This window comes from Polypterus senegalus, chromosome 16 (assembly GCF_016835505.1).
Source record: "Polypterus senegalus isolate Bchr_013 chromosome 16, ASM1683550v1, whole genome shotgun sequence".
NCBI lineage: Eukaryota > Metazoa > Chordata > Cladistia > Polypteriformes > Polypteridae > Polypterus > Polypterus senegalus.
Genome location: NC_053169.1, coordinates 1,852,740 through 1,870,833, shown reverse-complemented (window position 1 = coordinate 1,870,833; position 18,094 = coordinate 1,852,740). Strand labels below are relative to the sequence as shown.

The 18,094-nt window shown below is 37.6% G+C and overlaps 1 protein-coding gene across 2 annotated transcripts in view; it reads right to left on the bottom strand.

Annotated features, from left to right (window-relative positions):
- cep192 (centrosomal protein 192) overlaps positions 1–18,094 on the bottom strand; it is an 85,972-nt gene that overhangs the window by 7,041 nt on the left and 60,837 nt on the right. For both annotated transcript variants that reach the window (XM_039738500.1, XM_039738501.1), the window contains exons 32-36: positions 16,045–16,150; positions 15,754–15,958; positions 11,720–11,799; positions 8,791–8,886; positions 5,542–5,661 (exon numbers count right to left, since the gene is read on the bottom strand). In XM_039738500.1, coding sequence (XP_039594434.1) covers positions 5,542–5,661; positions 8,791–8,886; positions 11,720–11,799; positions 15,754–15,958; positions 16,045–16,150 — 607 coding nt within the window. The remainder of the gene's footprint in view (positions 1–5,541; positions 5,662–8,790; positions 8,887–11,719; positions 11,800–15,753; positions 15,959–16,044; positions 16,151–18,094) is intronic.

Genomic DNA, 18,094 nt, shown 5'->3' with positions numbered 1-18,094 from the left:
ATCAATTTAATCTTTGTTTATAGCTCACGCTTTTCCAAGCTGACCCGAGGGCAAATCGAGCCACTAGCTAATGACATTGAATCATTGTTTAGGTACGATCATCTGTCACGTGAAGACACGCAAGCCTGAGGGCACGGAACTACCAGGCAAAGCAGTGAGAGCTGGGCTTTTACAGACACAATTAATGATTTTTAATGCTATAACAAAAAGTATACCGAATCCAGTAGAATGTGACAAACTGGCTCAGAGATAAATGAGTGAATCCACATTTTGGTAAAGCTGTGAGCAGTCATTGTTAATTACAGGTCATTTTGCACCACCCAGTGGAACTTATAATCATCACCCAGATGGTAGCCTGGCACAATTCCCAGAGCTCTTTAGAATACATAAGGGCACCGGCACACACAAGCATGAGCTTTGGTGATAAATTAGTTATAATTTATTCTTTGTACAACTCTGTTTAAAATGAATATCCCACAAAAAACAATTTTCAATATACTCTTCATTTCTGGCCAGTGGACGACCTTCAGAGTCACTGCAGAGTTTTACAGTATAAAATTAAAACAAAATAAAGACCTTAAGTACAACTTAAAAGTAAACTGTCAAGAATATGAAGATACAAACATGCTGCGAAAGAAATCATAAAGGAGAAGTGTAACACTATATTCAAACATTATGAATATGTTTAACAATAATATGTATATTTCTAATGTGACTCGAATTCTCAACTGGAGGTATAATGTTATGTCTGACCAAACCTATTTATGTTTTATGGCCAGATATGGGGACCTGGATAACCTTCTCAGGAATGGATACTCAAGATTTACTGACTTACTGTTCTGCCAGTAGTTCTCTTTCCACCACAATAGTGCATGGTGCCCATATACACCTGATATTCTGACTGATTTTTAAATTTCTTTTTACAAAGCTGGGTTTGGTGTGTATGTGTTCTATCTGCTTAGCGAGTACATCTAAGCTCTACCTTTCTGAAATTTGTGGTATTAAAGTTTAATCGAGAGGGCATGATTATTGCATGAAAGAGTATTTTTGATATAGGTAAATAAAACTAGCATCCGAGTTTAATATTTTGGAGGTACAGTTCTGATATTGTTCTGGTATTAAAATTGGTTATGTGCTGGTATTTCATCTCTTCGAATCTAGTCACAATGGAGACATGCAAAACAGCGTTTGATTATAGTGTTACATTTCTCCTTTATCAACCATCAGTACAATACAGTGCCGAAAAAAAGTATTCACCCCTTTAAAACATTTCTCATTTTATTGTTATTCAACATTGAATCATAATGGATTTAATTTAGCTTTTTGACACTGAAGAAAACAGAAAAACATTCCTTAAAGTCAAAGTGAAAGAAAATCTCTGAAAAGTGGTCTAAAATAATTACAAATAAAATATAAAATAATTCCTCTCATAAATATTCATCCCACCTTTAAGTCTGTATTTAGAAGATGCACATCTGGAAGCCATGACAACCTTGAGTCTGTGCACAGGCATCTCTATCAGCTTTGCATATCTGGACACAGCCATTTTCTCCTATTCCTCTTTGGCAAACTGCTCAAGCCCTGTCAGGTGTCATGGTGATCCTGAGTGAACAGCCTTTGTTAAGTCCAGCAACAAACTGTGGAATTGGGATCTGGACTCTGACTCTGCCACTCTAGGACATTCACATTGCGGTTTCGAAGCCATTACTGTGTGGCTTTGGATTTATGCTTGGTGTTGTTGTTTAGGAGGAAAGTAAATCTTCTCCCAAGGCACTGACTCCCTGCAGACTGGTCATTGACTGGTTTTCCTGTAAGATTTCTACTTCCACAAACCTTCCTATGTCTGCTACAGAGAAGCATCCCTACAGCTTTATGCTGTCACCACCATGCTTCACAGTGGGGATGGTGTGTTTTTGATGACATGCAGTGTAATATGGCGTTTAATCGGAAGTCCAAAAAGCTCAATTTGGCTCCCATCAGACCATACAACCTTCTTTCTGCTGACTACAGAGTTGACAATATGCTTTCTGGCACACACTAGCTGAATTATTTATTTATTTATTTTAAACTCTGACACTCTCCAATTAAGTTGTGACTTGTCTTAATAGCAGATTAAACAGGATTCTCAGTGACTTGGATACTTTGTCTCCATCCCCTGACGATTGCTTTTCAAATCCCCTTTCAAAGAGTTGCTTGGCGTGTGTCTTCACTGTGTAGGCTAAGCCACCATACCGACATACCACAAGTCAGACCATTTAGACTGCAGTCAACTAAAACCCCTTGACTACAGACACATGATCTCCATTAGACAAACTATGAGACTTCTAAACCCAATTCTATGTGACAGTAATGATTTAGGTGCTTCATATTAAAAAAAGGGTGAACACTTTTGTGCTTTATATTTTGAATTAATTTCGACCACTTAGAGATCAGTTTTCACTTTCACATTAAAAGTCTTTTTTTTTGGTGGATCAGTGTCAAAGAGTCAAATTAAATCCACTGTGATACAGTGATCTGAAACAATAAGATGTGAAATTTTCTTAGGCCCTGCATAAACAGTGTTAGGTTAATATTCACTGTTAAAAATCATAAATGCTAGTGTTAAAGTATAAATCAAAAACTATTGTATGTATAAGCTCACTTACAGAATTCTCACAGAACACCACCAGAATAATTAGTAGATATTCTTTAGGTGTAAATTTATTGTTGTGGGGAAGTATTTAATAACATTTTTTTTTTAAAAAAAAAAAGGTATTTCATTATCAGGCTCTCCCACTAGAATTATGACACTGAGGTGATGAAAGGGCTTCAGGAAATGATGATTTAAACTAAGAGAACTGGGGTCGAGTCCCGAGGAGCATCTTTGACGATGTTTTAACACTCATAGTACATTAGCTTTATGCTAAATCAGAAGATGATTATTTAAACTGTTTTCAATCACCAATCACACAGCAAACTACAGAAGAACATACGCACACCCTGCAGATGTGTTATAGACCTCATTCATTAGGCGGAAGGGAAAAATCTTCATAAAGATTCAATAAGAGCTGCCCTGGTGCTTTGACACATTTGTGATGATTGTGTGTGTGTGTGTGTGTTACCCCTCACAGACAGATAGCACACATTGGTGCTTACAGAGCTCTGATAACTAGAGAGAGAACATTAAAATCTCTATTTTGCAGGTTACAGGACAAATTTCCGTTAAGGCAAGCTCTGCTGAGGGCAGAAAGTGATGCGTTTCAGTTTCATTTAGACAGGTGGCATATCAAATAAATGTAATTTCACCGTATGATGTTGCGTATTTACTCTCCATTAAATAGCCTGAACATCATCTCTAAGTAGGTTATCTCAAATCTCAAAGCTGTCTTTAGGGCTGGTGAATATTTGTTAATAATGTTCACTTGGAAATATTTCATTCACATTTGCTACATAATAAAAGGAGACAAAGAGTACAGATAAGAGGAGAACGTTCCACATTGAGTGAGGTCATCTGTGGTGCCCCACAGGGGTCTGTCCTTGGACTGTTACTTTTTTGGATTTATATTTATGATTCTGGTATTGTCAGTAAACTAGTGAAATCCACAGATTGACACTAAACTGGAGAAATAACAAACACTGAGGAGACAGCAAAAACAATACAAAAGACTTCATAACTGGGGGAACGATTGGAAAATGTAGTTAAATGCAGAAAAATGGTAAATTCAACATGTGGAACAATTATAAATACAAGAAGGGAGACACTGACCTACATGAAGCAACCTCGCAAAAGGATTTAGGGATTTATATTGACACATTTTATCATCTAAACAATGTGAAGAAGCAATCGAAAAGGCAAATAAACTGCTAAGTTAAATCGTTAAAGCTGCTGAAAATAAATCAAGCGGCGTTATGCACAGACTATGTAATGCACTAGTGAGACCACATCTCAAGTACCAGGGCTGTGGAGTCGGTAGATAAATGCTCCGACTCCGACGTTTCTAAATCTTCCGACTCCTCTGTATGTATATACTATGCTAATGTATTTTCTACATCCATTGAAGGAAAGGAAGGCGACACTCTACTATGATACCAGATTAAAGACAAACACAATTGATTGGCGGCCGCAGATTGCGGGTGTCCACATGGACGGAAAGATCCAGCTTGCCGAAAATCTCAACCACCGCCCCCATCCAAAGTAATGTGATGCCTCTGTCTGCTGCAGTGGCTGTCTCCTCTGTCAGCCAGCCGGAAGTTTAGTGCATTGTGTCACTCACCGGCCAGCTGATCAGCAGAACGAGCCTCTGCTGGAGACAGGTAGGGAGATCTGTGTTCTCGGCACCTTCGGGCCCCCTTCACTAGCGCATAGCGAAGGAGAGCCAAAGGAGCTGAGAACACACCAGATGATTTTTCAGGCGTTTGACGCGTGATGACTCGTTGAATGGCCAAAAAATCAGCAGTGCATCTGTAAATGTATGGGGGGCTTTAGGCTAGGTTCACAGTTCCCTTTAACAGTGGAACACAACACAATGGAAAGCGGTGCCGCACCTTACCTGTGCATTACATCCCATATAGTGACGCATACAGTCAATGAAAAGCATGCTTCATGGTTACTTGACATGTTCGTTTTGTGGCAACATTATGCACTGCATGCATTGGGCTTTATTCTTACAGCAGAGAAGTAGTTCATTATGACTGTTTGTGAATTGGGACATTTCAACTTACTTTTTTTAATTCCCATTTAAATTTAGTAGGAGTCGGAGTCGGTTAACTTTTTGCCGACTGCGACGCCAGGTACCCAAAATTGTCTCCGACTCCTCGACTCCGACTCCACAGCCCTGTCAAGTACTGTATGTAGTTCTGGTCACCAGGCTGCAAGAGACTCTTGAAGCTGTGCAAAGGAGAGCACCTGAGTGCAGCCCAGGACTTAAGATGTCAAACTCTGACAGACTTGAAGAATTAAACCCGTTTAGTCTTGAGAAGAGGAGACTGCATGGGGACCTAATCCAGGTTTTCAAAATTCTCAATGGCATTGATAAAGCAGAATTCTTTCAACTTAAAAGGTGAAACGAGTTACAGAGAGAACATTTAGGACTAAAGCCAGAAAAGAGTAGTAAAGCTCCATTTGGAACACCAAAAGAGGAGAATATTTTCTACATGGTAAACTGACAAAAATCGAGATATATACTGAAAGGGAAAATGTAAAATTGAATCTAGACTTTTCTTGGGTGAAGTGCACTTATTATTCTTTAAGTTAAGATAGATATCACAAAAATGAGGAGTCCAATAAATGAGTGGTGATCAGTCAAATTCATAATGAAATCCTAGCATCTCATTCAGATACTTTAAAAGCAGTCAATGTTTTTGCATCAGCGCCTCAACATTCCTTGTGAAAAACACAAAAACGTTAACAGGATGATTGCTTTAATGATTTATTTATTTTTTAAATCAGACCATGAATATCAGGATGAGGTTTGCAAATAGCAAACCTTCACATACCCATGTGTTTAAATGAGAGAAACAAAAAAAATAAAAGCATATAAACTATTTTAATCCATTACTTACCTGTCCTGAAAGCTGGATTTGAATCTTATGATTCTTGTGTGACTCATTAACTGGACAGCATACCAGATGCCAAAACTGAACATAATTTCCTTTTGCCTGAGGGACGAATTTTACTACAACCTACAATAAACAAACATTATAGACAGAGTGTGTTGTGTTTACAAAATATTATAACATTTTTCATTATTAATTTTACTTTTGTTGTCAATTGAATCCACACATTCCTACAAGGTCACCAACTGTGAAAACTGAAAAATTAGCCTCAACGGTGAGTAAAGAATAAAGCTGACCTTAACTGCTGTGGTGATAAATAACAGAAGTCAAAACTTTGGGCATGTTTTTGTTGTCCAATTAAATGTCTTCAAGGGGGGAAAAAAAAGTGAATCTACTAGGTTTGATAAAAGCATACAAAAAAAAGAAAAAAGAAAAAAAAGACATAAAAACAAAAATCTCTGGACAAAAGTTCCCTAGAGTATCTTAACATTCAAGCTTTTCAACTGATATGTCCAGTTTATTTCATTAGCTCACAACAATCTGAGGATGAGATCAACCAGAATGTTTTCCCATTCTTAGCCAAAATCAAATCGATGTCAGAAACAAAAAAAAAAAAGTGCCACCTATAGAGTACTTTTGGCTGAAACCGTAGCTGGCAATCATAGACACGATACACAGTTTCCTTCTACATAACAGATCTAAACGGAGCAACATTCGGCATGGCATTAGGTGCACTCTATGTTAATTCATGACATAATAATAATAAAATAAAAAAACCCACACCCCTCTTAAGTATATACCAGAAAACATAAAAAAGAACTAAACAGGAAGAAAAAATAATTCGGTCTTAGCAGTTACAGTCACAGTAAGGCATTTTGCAGTCATAGGAATGAAGAAGCTTTAGTCACATTTCTTGACACACTTGTGCAGAATAATTTGTTGTTAATTCCTCAGAGTGAGGATGAGCAGCATTGTTCATAATGGCATTTAATTCTGTTTTCATTCTCTCCTTTGCTGGTACCTTCAGGATGTCCAGAAGGCATCCTGTAACTGAACATTGTATCCAGTAAAGGGTTACAGGGTACTCCATTCTATACATACTATGTGATGAATGTATGGATGGTTAATTGACTGGTGTTTTTCACACTGCTTTACAGGTATACTATGCTTCACTAAACTCATAACTACAAGGAATGGTGAAGGCTGCATTTTAACATTGGTTTCAGTACTACTATCATTAAATTTCAGTACTGCAGAGTAGACAACCATGTACACAACCAATTAGTAATAGCAAATATGTTTACACTCGCTTACACCCTATACCTGATAATTCTTTTATCTGAATGCATGTTCTGTCAGAGTGAAAGCTTTGTTATTATCTAGTTTAAATGCTTTAGAACACACACCACTTGATTTCAGTGCAATTTGTATCCTTGGATAATAAAGCTACTCAAAAGCTATTCACACTGACAAGTGCATGAGCTTTTCTTGCATATATGCTACATTGGATATTCCCTTTAATGTATCACCTCATTGTCTGCTGCTTGTATTATATAGGGTGGTCCAGATCCAATTATGCAACTTTTAAAGCAATGCAGGAAAACAATGCAAGACAAAAGAATTGTTTAAAATATCTTGTAATAAATGAAAATGGACTTGCATTGAATTAATTCACCGATTTTCCATGTAATGTCCCACTTCTCCTCCACTCAGTTGTGAATTCTCTATGTAATAAACTTATAGTGTAATGAAAATTGCCTAATTAGATCTGGACCACCCTGACTACTGTCACTGCCTTGAAGGAGACATTCCATTAACAATTCCATCATATGTACATGACAGTAAATCCAAACTTGATCTTAACAAAACATGTTCCAAGAGCATGGTGTATAGAAAGAACTCATGTTTGGAACCCAAGAATCTGTGGGCACCTCCTGCACTGGCTGGTATAAACATCAGGCATATGAAAAACACTGACTATTATGGTTACTGCAATGAATAGCCTATAAGGAGTAAAGCATGTGGCCCAGCAATTACTTATGAATCCTTTGAAATAACTTCAGTTGGTTTTTTTTGGTCTGGCACCTCCTGACTCATTGGTACAAGAAAACCCTGACATAGGATTTACCATTAGACACTCATCTTGACGTCTAGTTATGCAAAACTTTGAGCTTTTTGCAATTCCCCTCTATTTTGGACCCTCTAGAACCATAAAATACACATTTTTAGGCCATTTTTGGACCAGGGTAAGTGTAAGAAATTACACACTTAATATAAAGAGTATAACCAATGTGATATTGTCTACAAAAATGATCAGAAGGACTTAAAAGTTCACCCCCTAAATTTTATACAAGGCATCAAAGCTACTCCTTTGCACAAAACTTCAGAAAAATGGGGATCAGTAATACTGTATAAGCATGTGGGGCGTCACTTTATGCTATTTCCTGGTTGCTATCATGAATATATGTTTGGCATTAGATTCTTTACCGGTGGTCCAAGCCACCTAAGAGCTATTCCAAGAAGGTAAAAAATGAAAAATGTAATAAATAAGCCTATAGGGTATCATTTTAGGCTATTTCAAGGTCAGGATTATGAATATCAGGTCATTTTGTTTTGACCCTTTACTAGAGATCTAGACCTTCTATGGACCTTATCAGAGGAGAAAATGACATTTCTATTCCAATGAAGAATATTTACACTTTACACATTTAAATTGAAGCACTGATTTTAATATTTCAAAATATGTGACCTACCTATTTCTTGTTTATGATGTATTTCTAACATATGAATTAAATCGTTACATTTCTTATGAACACCCTGAATTAGGGCGGCTTATGCCGATACAGAGTTTTTTGCTGTTGTGAACAGGGCAAAACATAAAGGGCTTTTTTGATAACCTTTACCAACTACTGTAAATGTATGCATGATACTTAAAATTCCAAAGGTTGCAATATTACAGGCATTTTTAAGTATCTAAACAGGGAATAAAGATATTCATTTACAGGGTGAAAAAGGGTGGTGATAGGGGACAAAAACAGTAAAACAAAGGGATTTCAGCAAAAAAAAAAAAAAGTGTCACCATAACAACAATAAATTATTTCAGCTTGGATCACATATTCACAAAATTTATTCCAGCATCAGGTTTCACGGCTGTACAGGCCATTTATTTGGGTTTCTTGATATTTAAATGCACATATGTATGTCTAAGTAAATATAATAATGTGGTTTTAAGCAAACTAATAAAATCATTCTTACCTCAGTTTTACCAAGAGGCTCTAGTGTCCCAGATAAATGAGACCAGTTAAAGGCTGAATAGTTAGCTCTATACACTTCCCCTTTATTGTCAACACCCTATAGAAAAAGTGACATTTAGAAATATTACTTTTGAGAAAACATTTAAGGATCAAAAGGTTCTTACTTCTGCTAAAGAATACAATCCAAACATATCTAGTGTATTGTTTTTTTAATTAATGATGTCTAAAGAACAAATGCCAGAAAAATAATAGGAAAAAGTCTACACTAAAGACCAAACTAGACAGATAGGAAAACTCAGATTTGTAATTGTTTCATTTTTAGATTTCATTGTGGCAGTGCAAACAGAAAAGAAAACAAAATTAATTTAATTTTCTTCTGCCATTTACACTTTCTAATCACTTATGCATGAAGATGATCTGCTGTGGCAACCCCTAATGGAAGCAGCTGAAAGACGACGACAAAACTTTCTAAATCTCTTGGGCAAAATTATTAAAACAGTTATTACACATACAAAAGCAGCACGGCAGAATTTTCTTACACACACATACATCGATCATCCACAAAATTAAAATGACCTTTCTTATCTTGTGTATGTCCCCCTTGTGTGGCCAAAGTAGCTCTAACCTACTGAGGCACAGAGTCCACAAGACCTCTGAAGGAGTCCTGTAGTATTTGGCATCAAGACATTAGCACTGTGATTCCCAACGTGGGGTGCACGCCCCACTGGGGGGCAATTTGAGAATTTAGGAACGTTAATTTATAAAATGAAAAAACAGAAATTCACCGTTAAAAATGATAGAAAAAAATAAACAAATTATTTTTTACAGAGACATTTCTATATTTATATAAACATAGAAGGGATGGTGAAAAACCCTTTAATTTATGATTTTACAACCGGCTTAGGTTTTTCTACTTAGAAATAGTTTTTACCATTAAAATATGAATTGTAACAATGATTATAAAATTTTGCAATATAACAAAAATATTAAATGATCAAAATATTACAGAAAAAGCGGTCATTAAAGTTATTTTATATTTATGAATATCACGTATCTCATATGTTTTCAAAAGTGTATTTGCTGTATTTTCATATTTTTTTTTTTTTTTTTTTTTTAAATACTTCAACTATCCTTTCCCTCTTGTTTCCATGTTCTTTGGAAGCTTGTTTAGACCAAATTAATGACATTATGGGTTTCCTCCACATGAGTAGGAGATCACTTTTTGAATAGGTAATAATAAGAATAAGGTATATGTTATAGTGGTGAACATCATGATTATAGAGAGGCCTAGGTGGAAGCCTGGAAAATTACGGACTTATTTCATCTGGAAATTTTGGAGCCCAAGTCAACAGCTTGAACTCTGTCATATTTCTCAAATCATTCCTGAACAATTTTTGCAGGGTGGCAAGGCACATTGTCGTGATGAAGGTGGCCACTGCTAATCGGGGAATCCCATTGTCATGAAGGGGTGTGCATGGTCTGTAACAATCTTTGGGTAGGTGGTATGTGTCAAAGTAACTTTCACGTGAATTCCAGGACTGAAGGGTTCCCATCAGAATATTGCCCAGAGTATCATACTTCCTCCCCCTCCAGCTTGCCTTCCTCCTAATGTGCACTCTGCTGCCATCTTTTCCCCAGGAAAACGATGGACAAGAGCACAGTAGTCCACATGATCTAAAAGAAAACATGACTCATCAGACCAGGCTAACTCTCTCCATTGTCCACAGTCCTGTTCTGATGCTCGCAAGCCAATCGTAGGTGCTTTCAGCAGTGGACAGGGGTCAGCAGCTATGCATCAAGCTGAGATGCATTGTGTATTCTATCATGGCCAGAAATCAGGTTTTCAACAATTAGTGCTACAGTAGCTCTTCTGTGAGATCAGACCAGACTTCACTTCCTAAGCACAATGACCCCGTCACCAATTCACAGGTTGCCCTTCCTTAGACCACTTTGGTTAGGTATTATCCACTACATGCTGGAACACCCCACAAGACTTGCCATTCTGGAGATGCTCTGACCCAGTTTTCTAGCCATCACAATTTGGCCCTTGTCAAAGTCACAAAGATCCTTATGCTTGTCTAGTTCTGCTACATCCAACACATCAAGAACATACTGTTCACTTGCTGCCGAATATATGCCACCCCTTTGAAAGGTGCCAATGTAACAAAATTAATGTTATTCACTTAACCTATTAGTGGTTTTAATGTTGTGGCTGACCAGTGTGTGTATATTCATAAATACATACACACACAGCTCCAGCTTTTGGAGTTTTTTTTTTTGTTTTTTCTGTCTACCCTGGCCATCGGACCTTACTTATTCTATGTTAATTAATGTTGACTTATGTTTATTTTTTATTGTGTCTTCTATTTTTCTATTCATTTTGTAAAGCACTTTGAGCTACATTTTTTTGTATGAATATGTGCTATATAAATAAATGTTGGTTGATTGATTGATTGATTGATTGACACACACAAAAACATTTTGTTTTAGATGTACACAACAAAATAGGCAGGCACAACACCTTTGGAGCAGGGAAACACACATACGGTAACCACTTCCTCATTTTTACCGGTAGGGAGGACAGGTAAAAAGGAAGAACACATTACATCATTTTGTGGTGCCATGGTGGACACTCTTGTCCATTTCAAATCTCAAACCTCAGAAGCAACTTAAATGTGTTACTTTGTGACACCATAAGGCCTTAATTCTTGTCTCAAATGTTTTCTTGCACTCTGTCCACTCAACTAAATGGAGCTATGTACTGAAACCCCAAACACCACATAGTATTGCTCTTTTTACAACACACACACATATATATATGACAGTTTTTCTGCACACACACTTTAATAATCTAAATATTAGTTTTATAAAAATATAACAGATGGGAGTTATTTTAAAAGCTAGTAAGCACTTGATAAAAATATATTCACCTTGACATATGCTGGAGCAAGTGATGATATGTACCATGTAATTTCTTTTTCATCTGGGTTTTCAATCTCTAGGACTGAAGCTATTTAAAAATAATGAATAAAAAATTGAAAACAGTTAAAGCAGTACACTGCTAGTAAGTTTTTTTAATTATGACTAGCAAAATACCCGTGCTTCGCAGCGGCGAAGTACTGAATCAAAATTTTTAATAAGAACAAAATTAAACCTTTTTAAACTGAGAGAAAATATGGCAATAATTATTTGTTAAGGATCTCTTTGTATGCCACATTGCGAGTTCGTCCCTTCAGTTGTAACATGACCAAGCTGTGCGCTGAGCTTACTCTTGAGCATGTAACGTACAGTTGGCCATGTGAACAGTAATCTTGTCTGAAATCTCACAGCTTGGATTGCTGCTGTCATAATCTGTTTGAGTTTCATGGTTTGTTTCAATTACGACAGTATTTGCAGGACTTGTGTTGAAGAGACATTCGGCATCTGTCAAGCGTTATAATTATACAACCGGTTTCATCGATAACTTCACATCCAGCTTTTGAGAGTTTAAACATTCATAAACATCAAAGTGTCCACTACTGAAATTGTCACCTGTCAATCTAAGATGTTTAAGAGGCATTGGCGGTTGTCGAAAGGTGTAAAATATTTGGCCATTTCGGTACACTTGAAAGAGACAACCGAACAATTCAGCAGCAGCCATCAACTCACATGCAGATGCATAGGTGAAGGGCTTAAGCATTTCACTCTTCTAGTGCTCCTGTGTAGTATAATCATCTCCTGTACCATCATCAGTCCACACTTTGAACCTGTCCCAGTCATTCAATACAGAAGACACAATGTTCCTCCGGATATCAAGAGTGAGCCCGATATGGCCGTACAATATGTCACAAAGAGAATGGAAAAGGTAGGTGCCATCTCCAGGCATGGAAACCACTTGGTAAGTGACAGTTCTTTGATCGATGGTGATCATCTCGATAGACATGGTAATGGGGGTACGGTTGGAATGATAAAGGAAATGGGTACCTGAGGAATTTTAAAGTAAGTCTAAAATACCTACACAATAACTATAATCGTAATAAACGAACAATAAAACAGCAGAGCAGCCGAGGATTAAATAAAAAGGCTGTAGTTATCAGTAGGGAGACGTGAATCCCGTGGTGAAGCAAGGAAGGGAATGTAGAAACCGGAGCGACGGACGGCCTTATATAGGCAGGTAGCCAACAACGTGGGAGGCGCGTTGGGATGGGGGACCCAACGCCGCCTCACACAGTGACTGAGCTGCAGGCTATTGACATATATATGTACGTAAGTAGGATTCAGTTAGCTGTGGGAACCCGTGTCCCCAAATTTCTTGAAGATGGGCCCATAAGTAACAAAGACCGTTGAAAAGTATGGAGGCCGACAGTGGCATCATACCACCGAAATAAGTACGTACATTGGTTTCGGTTAGCTCAGGGAAGCCGCCTACCAAATTTCGTGAAGATGGGGCCATATATAAGAAAGTTCAACATGGCGGACGTTGTTGACCGTTACGCTTAGAATTTCGAAATGAAACCTGCTTAACTTTTGTAAGTAAGCTGTAAGGAATGAGCCTGCCAAATTTCAGCCTTCTACCTACACGGGAAGTTGGAGAATTAGTGACGCTGGAAAGTTCAATATGGCGGCTGACAGTGGCATCATACCATCGAAATAAGTACGAACACCGGTTTCGGTTAGCGCAGGGACACCGCCTACCAAATTTCGTGAAGAGGGGGCCATAAATAAAAAAGTTCAACATGGCGGACGTTGTTGACCGTTATCGACGGTTATGACCGTTACGTGTAGAATTTCGAAATGAAACCTGCTTAACTTTTGTAAGTAAGCTGTAAGGAATAAGCCTGCCAAATTTCAGCCTTCTACCTACACAGGAAGTTGGAGAGTTAGTGATGAGTGAGTGAGTGAATGAGTGAGTCAGTCAGTGAGGGCTTTGCCTTTTATTAGTATAGATACATCTCACCAATTACAGTTTATAGATAAAGCTTTATAACAGGGGTGCCCAATGCGTCGATTGCGATCGACCGGTAGATTGCAAAGGTAGTGCAGATCGTGTTCCATTCCAAAAAAATTTTTTTTACACGTTAGTCTATCATATATCCTCCCTATGGCATTTGCCACTTGATTGACATACAAGCCGGCCAGTCTGAGATCTTTTTTCTTCTAAAACACGGGTCATCCCGCACACACAATCAACTGTGCGAGTTACTACAAAACTCTGGCTATCTAAGTGATCTAGTTAGCCTTCCAATTTATATCGACTAAAGAAGGGGTATGAAAAAAAAAAAAAAATTGGTGGTGGTGTGTGGACATGTGGAATTGGAAGAGGAATTTTTTCTCACAATGTCACATTCGAAGTGCGTTTGTCTGATCTGTCAATCTATCATTGCTATTCCAAAGAAGGAAAATGTGGAAAGGCACTTTCGAACTGTTCATAAAAACTACAAAACTGACTTCCTTCCGAAAAGCGATCTGAGAAAGAAAAAGGTGAGGGAAGTAAAATCACAGTTAATTGGACAGCCGTCATTTTTCACTCGGCTGAAATCAAAAGTAAAAGGCAGACACACCGAAGCATCGTTCCAGGTGAGTCACTCGATCGTTAAGCATAAGAAGTCCTTCCAAGATGGAGAGATGATATAAGAGACCTTCGTTGGGACAGATGGCTAGGGGAAAATTCCTGCAGAGATTTTGAGACCCCTGGCCGGAGATAAAGGAGTTTCTCCTTGTCATTAAATATGCAGAATATAAGCAACTTAATAATGATCAATGACCGCCAGACTTGGCATTTTTTTCCGATCTGACCAACATGTTAAATGAGCTTAATTTAAAGCTACAAGGAAAAGACAAAACCATGGTCAATATGATTAGCTCAGTTAATGCTTTCAAACGAAAAATGCAACATCTGTCCTCAAAGCTGCAGCGCCATGATTTGGGGTCATCCAAAACCTCACGTCAGAGTTGGAGACGGAATGGAAGATGTGTGTACAACTTCACAGCATACGCTACACAGAGCGGATTGAAAATTGTCTGTCAGACTGACAGTCGGTTTCAAGACTCAGCTTTACTTGAACCAATTGCTGCATTTATGTGCTATCCATTTAGGGAAGATGTTGAAGGCGATTCACCCGCATCAAAAACTGCAACACTGTTTCACCTAAAACTCCTCTACAATGGAGGATGATATTTTGACACTACAGGATGACATTCAGCTGAAGTCTGGGGCTCATGGACAGTTTTGGAACTTACTACAGAGGAAAAGTACCCAAACATAAGGAAATGTGCTACCTCCTTGACTGCACTATTCAGCCGTACTTATTTATACGAGGCTGCCTTTTCCCACTTGAAGATTATTAAATTCAAATACTGTACTGACCATAAATGTATTGAATTGCTATTGTGCCATATATATATATATATATATATATATATATATATATATATATATATATATATATATATATATATATATATATATATATATATATATAATGTAGGTAGATCATTTCAACCTGGTCATTTTAAAAGTAGCTCACAAGCCGAAAAAGTGTGGGCACCCCTGCTTTATGATATCCTCTACTAGGAAAGTTGAACTTGTTCTGTTATTTTGCATAGCACAACATTACCGTTCCCTACACCACTTAAATTTAATGTTGGTTTCTGATTCTGACTTGTGCTTACGGTCCCTCCTTTATGCTACAGAGGATATAGAAAACCAAATTGACTCCATTACTAATGTGTGCATTATCACAATGTTATTTATGGTTTAAGAGTAAACTCCAAATTTACAGTATGTCAGAAGTTAAAATCAGATTCAGATGTGCACCTTATTTTATACACTATAAAGAGCAAACATTTTAACTTATTGTAAAACTATAAACATATGTCATTATCCACATTTTTTTTCTACATAGAATCACTATTGTTGCATTATACCACTGAAAATTTAAAAAGAGAAGTTACCTACATAACTTGTAATGCAGACAATATCTACCTGAACTGGCACCAGAGGAAGTTACAGGAAATGTCAAACTCTCATTCCTGACTTTAACTTTGGTGGATGGAGATTTCTGGAGTGGTTTAGACATTTGCATTGCTGAAGTATCTGATACTGCTGGAAACAAGTTCTGAGTTGTTTGTGATGACAGTGAAACGGATCCCTCAGAGGCAGGACTTTCCCTGATTTGGACTTTAACAGACTGAAAAAAAAAATAAATGTTACAATCTTTTAACACACAAAAGAAAGAGTAAGGATCTTCACAAAAAGAATGTTCAGTTTGCATACCTTCTGCTGTCCATCACACTGGATGTGTATGTTACCACTCCAGGGTAACTGTAAAGGTCTAGAAGTACCAGAGAGACAAGAACTCACACGAATTTGCAACTGGCCTCTGTTGAAAGAAAGAAAATTGAACACTTCTATAGCTGTACAATTATTATTAATAATAATTAAGTGTGCGCTTGGAAGTGCAGTCTAATAATTCACTGTTATTTGTTACACAAATATTACTGTTTCTTTTACAGAAGCAGACCAAGTTATAATTTGAAAATATAAAAAAGAGTGCATAGAGCAACTATTCAGGTAATTTGGGTCCATTTCTTCCACTCTTGGTTTACTGTCTGAAGGGGACTGATGGACTACAATTAATGTAGCAATGAAATTCTTCAATAAAAAAAAGTTTTACAAGCCAAAAAAGGTAAAACGATATGAGAGCTGACATACTCATCAACCTAAAGGGTCCATACAGAAAATTAAACTTTACTGAAAAAAAAAAAAAGACTTCAACTGCTAGCTAAATTAACTGGGAAGTAAGCACAGTAAAGTAGGGTGGTTTGGAGAGAGAATGACACAAATGAAGCTGCAAAAGCAACAAGTGCAGAGCAGGTCTTGTATAATCCATAAATGTTCTTCCACAAATACAGTGCTTGCATTTATAACAATGTGCGGGATTTCTAACAACACACATTTTTTCAATCTAAAGCATCATGAAAACAATCAAAAATGTAACTCATAACGTGTACCATACATCATAAAACTCAAGGCAACAGCAACTGGTGTTCATGCTGCCCTGTGGTGACCATCAGAGTTACAATTAACTATTAGTACTAGGGTGTTGTACCGTGTTAGCCATTATGAATGTAGAGAAAAGTCAAGCAAAATGACACCTTTTATTGGCTAACTGAAAAGATTACAATATGCAAGCTTTCGAAGCCACTCAAGCCCCTTCTTTAGGCAAGATATAATATATTGATTACATCTTGCCTGAATGGACCCGAGTTGCCTCGAAAGCTTGCAAATGAACTTGTGGATTTTTCTGCGAGTATTTGGCGGCAGCATCACAAAGTCGTTTTCGTCCAGCTGTATCAGAAAATGTAGCACGATGTCTGACACGCCTCCTTTTTACTGTTTTCTCACAGCATGGATTGCTGCTGTCATAATCGGTTTGAGTTTCATGGTTTGTTTGAATTACGTTAGTATTTGCAGGACTTGGGTTGAAGCGACATTCGGCATTTGTCAAGAATTGTAAGCATACAACCGGCTTCATTCATAACCTTGCATCCAGCTTTTGAGAGTTGAAACATTCATAAACATCAAAGTGTCCACTACTCAAATCGTCACATGTGAATCTAAGATGTTTAAGAGGCATTGGCGATTCTCCAAAGGTGTAAAATATTTGGCCATTTCGGTACAGTTGAAAGCGACAACTGAACAATTCAGCGGCAGACATAAACTCACATGAAGAAGCATAGGTGAAGGGCTTAAGCATTTCACTCTTCTTGTGCTCCTGTGTAGTATAATCATCTCCTGTACCGTCATCAGTCCACACCTTGAACCTGTCCCAGTCATTCAATACATAAGACACAATGTTCCTCCGGATATCAAGATTGAGCCTGATATGTCAGTGCAATATGTAACACAGAAAATGGAAAAGGCAGGCGGCATCTCCAGGCATGGAAACCACTCAGTAAGTGACAGTTCTATGATCGATGGTGATCACCTCGATAGACATCTCACCACCCAAATCACTACTCGTAAATCTAAGATGTTTAACAGGCATTCCCGGTATCAACTTGTGGATTTGCCTGCGAATATTTAGCGGCAGCGTGTCTATGAACTTGTGGATTAGCCCGTGAGTATTTAGCGACCGCATCTCTATGAACTTGAGGATTAGCCCACGAGTATTTAGCGGCAGCGTCTTTATGAAGTTGTGGATTTGCCTGCGAGTATTTAGCGACAGCGTGTCTATGAACTTGTGGATTTTTCTGCGAGTACTTAGCGACAGCATCTCTATTAACTTGTGGATTTTTCTGCGAGTATTTGGCAGCAGCATCAT